Source organism: Phoca vitulina, unplaced genomic scaffold (genome assembly GCF_004348235.1).
Source record: "Phoca vitulina isolate PV1807 unplaced genomic scaffold, GSC_HSeal_1.0 scaffold66, whole genome shotgun sequence".
NCBI classification, from domain to species: domain Eukaryota; kingdom Metazoa; phylum Chordata; class Mammalia; order Carnivora; family Phocidae; genus Phoca; species Phoca vitulina.
The window spans coordinates 3,711,738-3,724,422 of record NW_022589769.1 but is presented as its reverse complement, the minus strand read 5'-3'; the positions used below and the strand labels follow the sequence as shown (position 1 = coordinate 3,724,422).

Genomic DNA, 12,685 nt, shown 5'->3' with positions numbered 1-12,685 from the left:
ACCCTCGGTTGGGAGGCAGGTGAAGTATGCGGGGCGGGGCGGGGGATTGCAAACCATCCTGAACTCTTGTTTGTTAAACAATAAGCAAACTGAAACTTTTTAAGATGTATTATAGGACTGAGCAACCAAACGTGTTGACATTGTTGGGAGCCAAGGCTCTTGCTAAAGAAGTGACACACAGATCTGAAATGGGGGAAGGCGAGAAAGAACCCTCTGGGAACTGACTGGCATTGGCATGAATACTGGAGGTATTGGTATGCATTCATGATTTCTAAAATATGTATATGATATGCATGTCTGTACGTATGTGTATGCATGCACGAGTAAATGTGTATTTTGTGTATGTACACGCACCTGTTTTCTAGATCTGCATTGAAAGGGCCAAAAAGCAAGGTACCCCGGTAGCCATCAGCCCTTCTGGCACCCGGCTCCTGGCCTCTAATACCACTGACCACTGAGAGGAAGCAGGGTTTGTCAGAGAAATGGCTCATCCCGGGGACAGGCACTCCCCATGCATTCCAGGATGAACCTGGAATACCTTATCAAACCAGAAAGTATAAGGACTGCTCAGAAGAAATGACGGGAGCTTAGCACAAGGCCACAGCAGCCAGCCCAAAGGGGTTCCCAATGGCCAAGTCTGGGACAATTTGAGCATCAGATGAAGTAAATCAGTAATGAAATATAAACCACTAAAAACTGAAATCCTTGAGTGTGTGCCAAGAACTGATAAAGAAAGAAATGGGGAGAAGGGAGGCATCTTGCTTACAGTGGAATGCTGAGGGCTGACTTTTCAACATGGAGAGAGTGCTGACGTTGGAAAATCAACATTTTGCCACCAGTCTGGCAAAGACGGGATCAGGCAAGTATCATCAGTGAATGGCGGCTCCCAGGGTCACTGTAATGAGGCACAGCATATCTGTATTATCTCTAAGCGTCTCCCCATGGACTGTGAATTAGTGATTATACAGCGGAGAGATGGGGCAATACTGCAGCCAGGTGACCAATATTCATGTCACCCGTGAGGGTCAGGGGGACATCACGTGACTCCAGGTGGGACACTCCAACAAGGACATGACACCACCTACGCCACGGTCCAGCCAAGAATATATAACCTCCATGTAATCACAAATAAAACATCAAAGACATAAGAGGGAACATTTTATTAAAACGAAGGAGGGAGAGGTTCTGCATTCCTCAAAAATGTCACTGTTGTAAAAAAGAAGGCTGTGAAAAATGTTCCAGAGTCACTAAGGCCAGAGAGACACGACAATTAAAGGCACTACCTTACCCTAGACTGGTGGGGGAAATACTCTAGAAGGGAGATTATTGGGCCAATGGACAAACTGGAACAGGGACAGGAGAAACCCACACTGGAGAGGACAGCTGCCCTGGGGTCACGAAAGCCAATGCCTAATTCTTAGCAACTGTGTGCTGACACGTATAGGAGCGAAGCGACGGGATGGATGCAACTCACCCAGAAAAAAAGTGTGGGGGGGGCGGGGCAGAGAGAGGGAAAACATAAATAAGAAAGCAAATGGGCTATAACAGGTTAAAAGATGAAACTGGGTAAAAGGTAAACAGGTGTTCTTTATACTATTTTTGTTTCTCCAAATTCTGATAAATTTGAAATGAAAAAAAAATGCCTCATTACTCCTCTAAGCATATGGTCCGTGTAAACAGGAAGCAAGTGTGAAAGTGTGTGTGATGAGGGAACAACCAGGAGCGAGGCCTGCTGTGTTCTGGGAAAGGGGGCGCGGGGACGTGAGGGAGGCGTGAAGGACAGATGTCAGGCTGGCCCGGAGCTGATGTCAGCAAAAATCTTCTCACCGCCCCGTCGCACCTAAAACCATCCCCGTATCCCGCAGCTGGAGCAATGCTGACCTAGCCCGACGTCTGCATTCTACAGAAGGGCTAATGAGCTGCAGACGGATCGAGGTGGTGGGCCTCTGCCCCCGCTACTGGGGGCTCCTCTCCCAGCGTGGCCCACATCCTGGAAAGGAGCATCTGTGTGGTTATAGTCCCAGCACCAGGCCCTGGGGCCCATAATCTTGAAGGCTCTTGCACCCCAGCCTGGTAGGTGGTACGACCCCTTTACACACCCGGAGTCTTGAGCCTCTGGGAGTCGAGGAACGTCCTTGTGAGGCTGAGCGGCTGGGCAGGGGAACCCAAATCTCCAGCTCCTCTGGCCTCACAGGCCCCGCCCTGGCCCTCCTGGGCCTCTTATCATTGCCACAAGAGCCCCCAAAGCAGGAAAGGATTTGCACACCCCTGGGCACAGCAGCACCAGTACCGACCGCCAAAAGGTGGAAGTGACCCAAGTGTCCATCAGGGGGTGAATGGATAAGCAAAATGTCATCTATCCACAAAATAGAATACTGGTCAGCCTTAAAAAGGAAGGCGGCCCTGACACACGTGACCACAAGGATGAGCCTTGAGTACATGATGCTGTGTGAAATAAGAAGTCGCAACAAGACAAATACTGCAGGATCCCACTTCTACGAAGTACCTAGAATAGTCAAATTCAGAGAGACAGAAAGTGGAAAGGTGGTTGCCGGTGGGGCGGGGGGCGGGAGGGGGCGATGGGGGGTTAATGTTTAACAGGGAGAGAGTTTCAGTTCAGGAAGATGAAAAGAAGTGCGGAGACGGATGGCGGTTTGGGTTGCACGACAGCGTGGATGTGCAGGGGAGGCCAGAAGCCCCCGGCACCCGAGGACGTCAACCTCTCCCCCTCCAAATGACGACTCTGGCCAGAACCGGGAGCTTCCCCGATGCTCTGACACACTGATTTTTTTAAATAACAGTAATAATCCATCAACTTGCCCAGGATGATGTACATTCTAATCTGATTAATATTTGGTAAACGAAGTGCTTTTCAGGGAAATGGCAGGCATGACCTCCCAACAGTCTTTGACTTCACAAATTCAAGGATTTTCTGAGTTGCCCCCGGTATTCTACATTCCAGGAATCAAAATAAGGACAGACAATAAAAAGGGGGAAGGGGAGAATAAGAAGGCCCTAACGAGAATGTTCAGGGAAAGAGAAAGATGCCCTTGCTGGTTACCTAGGAAATCAGGGAAGGACTGCATGCTATTGGCTGGCTCTGGAGGAGAATTTCAAGAGGCAAAGAGCACCTGGCAACAACAGGGTGTGTATGAGCTGAGGATTTGGGGGAACCTCTTTCTTTGTTTTGTTGTTTTCCTTGACCGAACAGCACGAGATTGAATTTAGAATGTTTTTTTCTGGGAAGTTCCTTATACTAGTTAAGCCCATTTTAAAAGGTGGCACTCCCACGTCTCTACAACGGCGGACCAGCCTCCTAATCCTTCTCCTCCCTCCCTTCCTGCTGTCCCCCCACCACACACACATGCTCACCCACTCACCCACCTCACTAATTCGTTATACAAATGAACAGAACCGGGCTTCACAGAAACTCGCAATAGGGGGTGGGGGGAGGGGCGCCCAAGCACACACGCCCCATCTAAGCTCCTCACTCTGCTCTCTGCCTTGGCCAGGCTGCCTGTTCAGTGCTCGTGGGTCACATGGTTGAGTGCTGAGACAGTGATGTTCTCATTTCTGACAACCTGAGGGCTGGGCATTGTGAAGCCCCCCCCATCAGAGAAGCAATGACTAGCCCAGGGTCACAGAGCTGCTCAGGAGCAGCCCCTCCAGGATCTAGGATTCAGACCCCAACCTCCCAATGGCTAATCCACAGCTCGTCCCAATCAGGAAACTCTGCCAGCCGTGGGGTTGGCTCTGGCTTTGCAAGAGGAGCCAGAAATGATGCCAGGGTTCCATTTCATTTCAGTGGAGACTTCAAAAAAAAAAGGCAAAGCTGGGGTTCCCAACTTCTGGGCACCCCTCAACTCCCAGCTGACCTGGCAGGTTCAAAGTCAGTGTTGACCTCTTCACTCTGTGTCCTTGCTGGGATTCAAGCAAAGAGTAGGTTTTCAATCTGAGGACATGAAATTGGTGCCTACTTTTTCCATTGGCAAAAACCAAAAACTAAACCCTATTTTTCAAATGAGAAGTGCAAACAATTCATTCTTTTGTCCTAGGTCTGTTTATTAAGTTACTGCTCCGAGTGACTCCAAAAAGAGACAACTGTCCTTTCAGAGTAACATGCGTCGAGTGAACACTTCCTTGGCCATGGGCACTAGGGTACCCCTCTTTTTCCTTTCAGTGTGCAATTTCTGCAAATTTAGGGGCCCTGTGATTTTCTTGGTTTCAGAATGAGTCACTCATCAGTTGGGACCTGCAGCCGAGTGGAGGGTCCACAGGTACACATTCATTTCACACTACTTCCTTGTCTGGGCTTAAATGTGGAGGAGGTGTGAATTCTGGTTGCATTTGTAGAAAAAGAACATGTTAATGCCACATTTAAATCAGGTCATGGCAAAATTGTGACTTGTGGCCACATGCCTTTTTATGCCTGTGTTTTCTGCCACCTGGTTGAGGCAAGATTTCCCCACTAGCGTGGGGATGGTGGGGTTTGCAGGGGGGAGTCGGTGCCAGCATCTCTTCACTCAACAGTCACCTGTGCCTGTTTGTTATCAGCAGGATGTCAACAAGCCTCTAGATCCAGGGACAGGGCAAGAAGCCTGCTAGAGAAAAAATAATCTGGAAGGGAGAAGAGCCACACAGCCACCTCCAAAGAGCAAGGGAGCAGACAGCCCTGAGGGGGGATGAGGGACATACAGAAATAGTGCAGCTTTCTCGGGGAGCATCTGCTGCTTCCACTGGCTCAGCATCCATGCCCCTTTCTTCTGATGTTTTTTTACTGAGGGAATCATCATCATAGGATCAACAAGTGACCCAGGCCTGGCCAGTCGGCACAGAACACCCCTCTTACAGCAGTGGGCGAGCCAGGCCCATCACTGTCACGGAGCATCGGCCCCCAGACTAGAGCTGCAGCTGATGGGAAGGAGCAGCTCCTTCTCCACTCGGTGGTAAGTTGGGAGGATGCGAGCCTGGCGCTGCCGATGGTCATCTACACCCGGGGCCATCCCTGCCCCAGCCTTTCAGCGACGTGAACAATAATCACCCTTTTAAAGCCAGTCTGAGTAGATTTTCTAACTCATGACCACAAGAATCCTAACATATATTCATTAAAAAAAAAAAAAAGCACCACATGAATTACATTTTTTATGCTCCATTTCCAGACAAGGAAACTGAGGTACAGAGCTTGGGGAGACCGCTCAAGGCTCACAATAAACCGAGACATGACTGCAAGGCCAGTATCCCATCTCTTAGCTCCTCCCACATTGACACTGTGGCCTGACACCCTTCCAAGTCATGGGAGCTAACAGCTGCCTGGTTTCACCCAAACACAGTCTAAGGAGAGAACACCCACCAGCCGCACCTTAAATCTGAGAACAACCAAGAGATCAAATACAACATTCACAAAGCCCCATCCACCTGAAAGCTGCTGCTGCCCAGTTAGATGTCTCTTTGCTGGTCAGGCCTGTGAGAGCTGTATTTATTGAGGTTGAGCCAGGTGGGAAGATGACAGGTCCATAATATTTTGGAATGACTACTGTGTGTTCGAGAAAACAGGAGGGCACCAAAATGTCAAGGGGGGTTGCTGAGAGTCATGTTCAACTAAGCTCTAACATCAGCATCAAATGTCCAAGCAAAACCTCCGGGCGAGATCCCCGGGGTCCTGTCTGGTACAACCTGGCCGAGTGAGCACCCAGAACACAGGTTTTTGGAGGCTGGTGCACGTTTCTCCCCTTGCCCCCGGCACAGGACAGGCAGGCTCGGCATCTAGGGAGTCATCACCCCAATCCCAACAGTGAACTGGGACGGCAGCATGGCTGAGGCACAGAAGCCCCACACGCCAGGACCGGGCCGCTGGGCTGACTCACTTCACTGTGTGATTGCGGCCAAGCCTGCCCTGTCCACACCAGGGTTAGTCATGGCCAGGCCTGGTTCAAGAGCAGCCCTTAAAAGGATTGGAATGAAAGAGGTAGCATCTTTCCAAAACAAAATCGACAAAAACACAGCGTTCAAAATGGGGCGAAATCCTCCTCCTTTCTCCCCAGTGTGGCCACAGGACAACTAAACCCCAGGGTTTACGCAGTTTTCTCCTGTGTTTAAAAAAAAAAAAAAAAAGAAAAGAAAAAAGAGGCAAATAAGCCAACTAAGATGGCTTGCTTACCTTGCATTTGCCCCTCACCTCCCCACCAAAGTCATACTTGTTGGCATCCGTGTCCTGAGCCAAACAGGAATTGCTATGTCAAAATGCTTCCTGTGCACTTTAAACAGAAATAAAAGCATGCTGGGGATCTCACCCTTAAAAAGAGGGCCGGGTGGCACCAGAGAGATGCTTTGGTTATACTTATCAAAATGGGATCGTGGCATTCCCTGAGAACTGCCAAGAAAATCAGAATGGGGCCAGCAGGGTGGGGACAGGGCGGGTTTTGGCTCCATAATCGCAGCAAACTCCCCAAAACAAAGGAGTTCCCGGTCACTGATTTACGGAGCTACTCCATTTCCCAGCTTCAGACCCCCTGGACTAGGGACTCACACAGTCCAGACCGATGGGCCAGCGACAGCTGCTGGCCTTGGAGGATTCACTACCAGCCCCGCACCCAGGAGGACAGCCCACAGCGGGAGCTGAGGACAGCCCGAGTCTGTCCCACGAGCTGTGGTGGAAGCTCAGGCCCAGCAAGCAGAGCCCCCATCCCACTTCTACCCCATCCCCTGCTCCACCCCGGGTGCCCGGGGCCGTGGCCAGACACCCCATCTGTGTGGCTGTGTGCCCAGCCCCGAAACAAGAGCCTGCACAGCTGAAGCTTGCCTAATTCCGGAGCAGACACTGCTCTCCAGATCGAGAAGGTATCAGCATCTAAGCCAGAGGAAGGTGGAAATTAAACCAGAATCATCCCCAACACGAACCAAAAAGAGGAATGAATGATTCTGCTTTCTGAGCACATGTGCACTAAACCCTGGTGTACCTCACTCTTAAACAGACAGATTTGGACAAATCTTAATGTAAGAATCTAGGGGATTATATTTGACTGTTTGATTCCAAAAAACATAATCGTATTAAAGGTTTATAATCTCATTCAACGTGGGTTTTCTCCCTGCAGTGCACTGGGAGTAATGACTCGTGTCAAAAATCAGCATCGCAGGTGACGGGGACTAACAGAACTGCAATAAACATGGGGAGGGCAGTAACGCAGCAGATGCTTACGACACAGGCCAGGCACTGCTCCGAGCATGGTACACGTACTAACTCATTTAATTCTCGTAATGACAAAGTAACTACCATCTGCTAGCCTCTGTTTACTGATGGGGAAACCGAGGCACGGGGTTTCGAGTAAAGAAGCCTGCTCCGGGTCACCTGTGCGATGTAGGCAGGCCTTGCAGTGGACCTGCCCACAGCTGCCTGCAAAGGGCTGGGCCACAGAGTGAGGTACACCAGTGTCGGGAATGGACAGACGCGCCCACGGACACACAACGGGGACCAGACACAAGGGACAGCCTGGCTCGCGGCACAGGCAGCAGGGTGGCGTTCATGGGCGCACTCACCTTCACTCTCCCCACTCGTCCTGATGCCTTTTGAACCACCCTCAGTACCTTTAGTCTTCTCAGCGTCTTCCTGGGTGTCCTCGGCGGGCCCCTTCTCCTCCTCATCTTCCTCCCCAACGTTTTTGTAGTTGGGTCTCTTCTGCACCCGCCTCTTGCCCTTATGCTTGTTCATCTCAAGGGAGCGCTCTAGCGTCTCGGTGGGCTTAATGAAGCACCGAATGCTGGGCTTGGCCTAGGGAAGTCAACACACGGATTGGAACCTTGGAATCTCGCCGGACGCCATCATCAAGCTGCCTGAGAGTTGCTGCCCCAAGGAATTCTATTTCCGAAACAAAAAAAAGGCTACCTCCTACTTTGTCATCAGGACTGTGACTAACACCACCGTTGTTAAGTCATCAAAACATTAGCACCAGCTACCATTTATTGCCCACCGCCCTAAGTCGGAAACTCTGTACTTTATCAACACCAGCCCTGTGCTTCCCAAAGGCCCCTCGCTTGTCTAGGAAACACACTTCTGGTTAACATGTTTAGGGTGCTTTGCATGTGCCAGATGCACTCTAAGGGCTCTGACTGTACTAGCCTACTTGAACTTGACAACAGCCCCATGAGGTCATCCTGTTGTTTCCCTCCCTTTACAGATGATAAAACTGAGGCTCAGGGGCGCCTGGGTGGCTCAGTTGGTTAGGCGACTGCCTTCGGCTCAGGTCATGATCCTGGAGTCCCTGGATCGAGTCCTGCATCGGGCTCCCTGCTCAGCAGGGAGTCTGCTTCTCCCTCTGACCCTCCCCCCTCTCATGTACTTGCTCTCTCTCATTCTCTCTCTCTGAAATAAATAAATAAAATCTTTAAAAAAAAAAAACAAAAAAAAAAAACTGAGGCTCAGAGGTGGTGAAGGACACATCCAAGGTCAAAGAGCCAGGGGGCAGCAGAGCTGGGATTCAAACCCACACACCATCCGCCCAATGTAGGTCGGTCTTAAGTACAGCATGCGGGTGTTATTGACTTTTTAAAGATTTTATTTATTTGAGGGGCGCCTGGGTGGCTCAGTTGGTTAAGCAGCTGCCTTTGGCTCAGGTCATGATCCCAGGGTCCTGGGATCGAGCCCCACGTCCAGCTCCCTGCTCAGCGGAGAGCCTGCTTCTCCCTCTCCCTCTGCCTGCCATTGTGCTCTCTCTCTGTCAAATAAATACATAAAATCTTTAAAAAAGAAAAAAAGATTTTATTTATTTGAGAGAGAGCGAGAGAGCACACCAGCAGGGGGTGGGGCAGAGGGAGAGGGAGAAGCAGGCTCCCCGCTGAGCAGGGAGCCCAAGGCAGGGCTTGATCCCAGGACCCCGAAACCATGACCTGAGCCAAAGGCAGCCCCCTAGTTGACTGAGCCACCCAAGCACCCCTAACTTCTACTTTAAATATATTTACTTTAAAAGAAGCTGTATACTGGGGCACCTGGGTGGCTCAGTCGTTGAGCATCTGCCTTCAGCTCGGGTCATGATCCCAGGGTCCTGGGATTGAGCCCCACATCGGGCTCCCTGATCGGCGGGAAGCCTGCTTCTCCCTCTCACACTCCCCCTGCTTGTGTTCCCTCTCTCACTGTCAAATAAATAAATAAAATCTTTAAAAAAAATAAAAATAAAATAAAAAATAAAAGAAGCTGTATACTGCTACAGTGCATGAAAAACCAGTGTATCCTGCTGTTGTAAAAGTAACAGAAAAGAAAAAGCAAGGTGTATTGGATGCAGCCAAATGCTGGCTCTTTAGAAAGGGGGCTTGGCAAGTACCAGCAGGAAGTTAAAGCTCATCCCCAAAGGAAGCTGGCCCCAAACAAAGACGCTCTTCCCCGAGAAGTCAGGAGGCTTTCTAAGAGAAATGAAAGAGGCCTGTGTGCTGCGAGTGGCTCACGCCCCGTCCTGTGGGAAACACACAGTTGTATCTCAGCCCAGGTAATAAACAAGAGGTAGACAGATTGCCACTCCCATTTCATAGATAAGAAAACAGAGGCTCCGAAGGACAAAGTGACGTGCCCGATGTCACACAGCTCCTGAGCCAAGAGTCAGACTTGGAACTGAAGCCTGCCCAATCCCAAAGCCCAAGGTCCTCCTGAAATAAGGGTGCTTCATCAGGAGCTCAAACTCAGTTCCAGGCTCAGTACCCTTTAAAAAGTGTTTACATGCAAATGGACCGGGTCTAGCACAGAAAAAAGACAAAAGAAAACTGGTCTGTTTGGGGCAGGATTCTGACTGAATTATTTTTCTCTTTTCAGGGCCTGGATGATGTCCAGACATCATTTTGTCATTAAAAAAGAAAAAAGTTTTAAAGAAAACATTTCCATTATCTTGATATGGTTTATCCATCTTCTGAATTTACCCCCAACCAACCACCAACTGTACTCTGGGGGCCACCGTACCTTGCCAATAAGTGGAATGTGCTCAAGGAGCACAGATTAATTTCAATAATGCTCAAAACAAAACCTAATTGGAAGCTAAATTAGCATCCAAATCCACACATTAATTTTTATTTACTCACTTTGGATTATTCATCCACAAAAATGACAGATAAATTGAGATAGGATTCTACTGCCCAGGAAACCCAGACAGCGCATTACAGACGCCAACGACAGGGAGCCCAGAGATGGGAGCCCCCAAGCATGTGCCACTTGAGAGACAGCATCCATCGGAGCCCACTTAGGATGCTGTGTGATAGAAGAACACAGCCCTGGACAGCCCCCACATCTTCTGCTGAAGGACTCAAACCCAGGAAATTAGGGTCCCAAGATAAAGTCACTGCTTCCTCTGATCACCACATACTCCCAGTGAATCTCAGAGTATGCCATATGCAATTAAAGCTTTCCGAAACAGAAAACCGAGACTAAATGCAGAGCAAAACATCACCCAGTTAGAAGGTCTAAGCAAAAATTCACGTGGATGGGTGTAGACACCTCTCTCCGAGGAGCTCTTTACGAACTCGGATGTACAGAAGTGGCAGAACAAAGGGAAGCGAAACAATGTGTGAGGCCCAGGGCTGCTCAGAGCAGTCCGATCCCCAGCTAAACCCTGCCATGAGCTGTGGGTCCTCTCTGAGCATCAGAGTCCTTGTCTAAAACACAGGGCAGATAATTCCGGCCTCCTAGAACTACACGTAAGCATGGATGTAAAAGTTCTTTCAGTAAGCATCCAACCTAGGAGAGTCACCTTCCTCTCCCTGCCGCCTTAAAAAAAAAAAAAAAAGATAAGAGTCAACTGTGAAAATAAATTTAAAAACTTTCCAAAGGGATCTGCTTTTCTCGACGGTCAGGTGTTGGGAGGACATGTTTACTGGGGAAATTTCAAACCTTTAAAATGCAACCTACCCAGTGAACAGCTGGAAATAACCTAAATGTCCATCAAGACGGGAGTGGTTAGGTAATTACAGTCTGTCCACAGAATGGGAATCCACGTACATGTTAAAGAGACCCAGGTCTTTCTGTACCTACATGCGCAGATTCAGAACGGGTACCAGGGTGGAAAAGCAAGAGTGGGGAGCTCAGAAGGGGCCCCTGCAGGTAAAGCTTTTCAAAGGCTACATGCGATGCTGTGAACCGCTTTTCCTGGAAAGTGGCCTACGAATATCTCAGGATTATATCTCTGGGGGATAAAGAAGGCAGGTGGTTCTGTGTGTGCACGTGCACACAAGCATGCTTGCATTTTTTCATTTCTAGACCTTTCTGTTTGGTTTGAAATGTCTAATCCTGTACACACGTTAACTTTAAAAAAAAAATCATCAGGAATCATTTAGCATTAGAATTTTAGACTTTATTTTTCCTTTTTTTTTTTTCTCTTTTATATTCAAAAGCCTGGTTGTGCTTTTCTTAAGGCTAATAGCATCAAAACCCCACAGTTACCATGGAGAAGCTGACAGGGCCTGGCTGGGATACGTGGACAGAGATTCATGATTGTTCCTACTGTCCCCATCAAGAGCCTCCTGGCTGCCAGCCTCCCAGGAATCTCTGTGTGACAGTGGACAATCCCAGGTGTTCCAAATGGAAAGCCCCCAAGAGAAGGTCCCATCCACCTTACACCGCACCCCCCCCCCCAATTCTCTCAACACAAAACCAGGTGCCTGGAGCAGGGCAGGGCCTCAGTGGGCTGCTGCTGAGTGAATTCATGGCTGCCTGTACCCATACTGTACCCAAAGTGAGAGAGAGAACAACAAAGAAGCAAAGTGAGGGACGGAAGAAAACAGGAGCCTGACAGCCTCGGGAGATTAACTTTAGCATAGGGCAAGAGCAAGCGCGGTGAAACTAACCAAAGGGGGAAAAGCTCACTTCAGAGTCAAAAATCAGGAGGCCTTTGGGTTTATTTTCTCATAAAGTGAGCCCACCATGCATGTCCCAGACTAAAGTATTCCGCAAATCAGGTCTATGGTTCCCAAATGCTGCAAGTTCGGGTTTTGCCAAGGGCTCATCTCCCAGGGACCTGGTACCTGAGCTGCAAGAGGAGCGTGGAGATATGGGGCCTTCTTTGCCGCCAGCTGAGATTCTGCCAGTTATCCAACCAGGGGATGTAGAGGGAGAGCCCTGGATTCTGGGGCTGGCCATTTAGGCTGGCTTCTGCGGTCAGAGCCAGCAGCAGGCCAGCAGTGTGATTTTAGGGGTGGCCCAAGGGCTGAACTGCTCCCTAAAGTGTCTGCTTCTGCCTGCTGGTTAACAACACCTTATCTAGTCTCCACCCCTCCACCCTAAGGCTTCCATCCTGTTTAAAAGGTAAATACTCCAGGGGCGCCTGGGTGGCTCAGTCGTTAAGCATCTGCCTTCGGCTCGGGTCATGATCCCGGGGTCCTGGGATCGAGCCCCCCAAAATAAAAGGTAAATACTCCAGAAGCTGACTCCCCAGGGGTCGGCAGTAACTAAAAGGCCTTTCGGGGCTGCGGAATTTGAGAGCCGGCTCTGCATGGACAGGGAGAGGGGTGTGGAGCCAGGGGTCAGGAAGGAGGACACAAACACCTAAGGCCCAGGCGCTGGACCCAGGAGAAGCAGCAGCACCGCCAATGCCCCAGGCGTCAAACAGAGCGCCCTCCGTTAGGTCTGGGGGCAGGCCCCTAGGAAGGCCACATGCAGATGGCACATGAAAAAACAAGCTGCAATCCAGCAACCCATCCAGGATTCCGTTTACAATTA

General features: G+C 49.8%; 1 protein-coding gene across 8 annotated transcripts in view; it reads right to left on the bottom strand.

Moving 5' to 3' along the window:
• The window catches only part of CLEC16A (C-type lectin domain containing 16A), a 202,541-nt gene that overhangs the window by 144,327 nt on the left and 45,529 nt on the right, over window positions 1-12,685 (bottom strand). For 5 of the 8 annotated variants that reach the window (XM_032392262.1, XM_032392260.1, XM_032392261.1 and 2 more), the window contains one exon: window positions 7,534-7,765. In XM_032392262.1, coding sequence (XP_032248153.1) covers window positions 7,534-7,765 — 232 coding nt within the window. The remainder of the gene's footprint in view (window positions 1-7,533; window positions 7,766-12,685) is intronic. The other 3 variants (XM_032392264.1, XM_032392263.1, XM_032392265.1) reach the window with 1 other exon arrangement.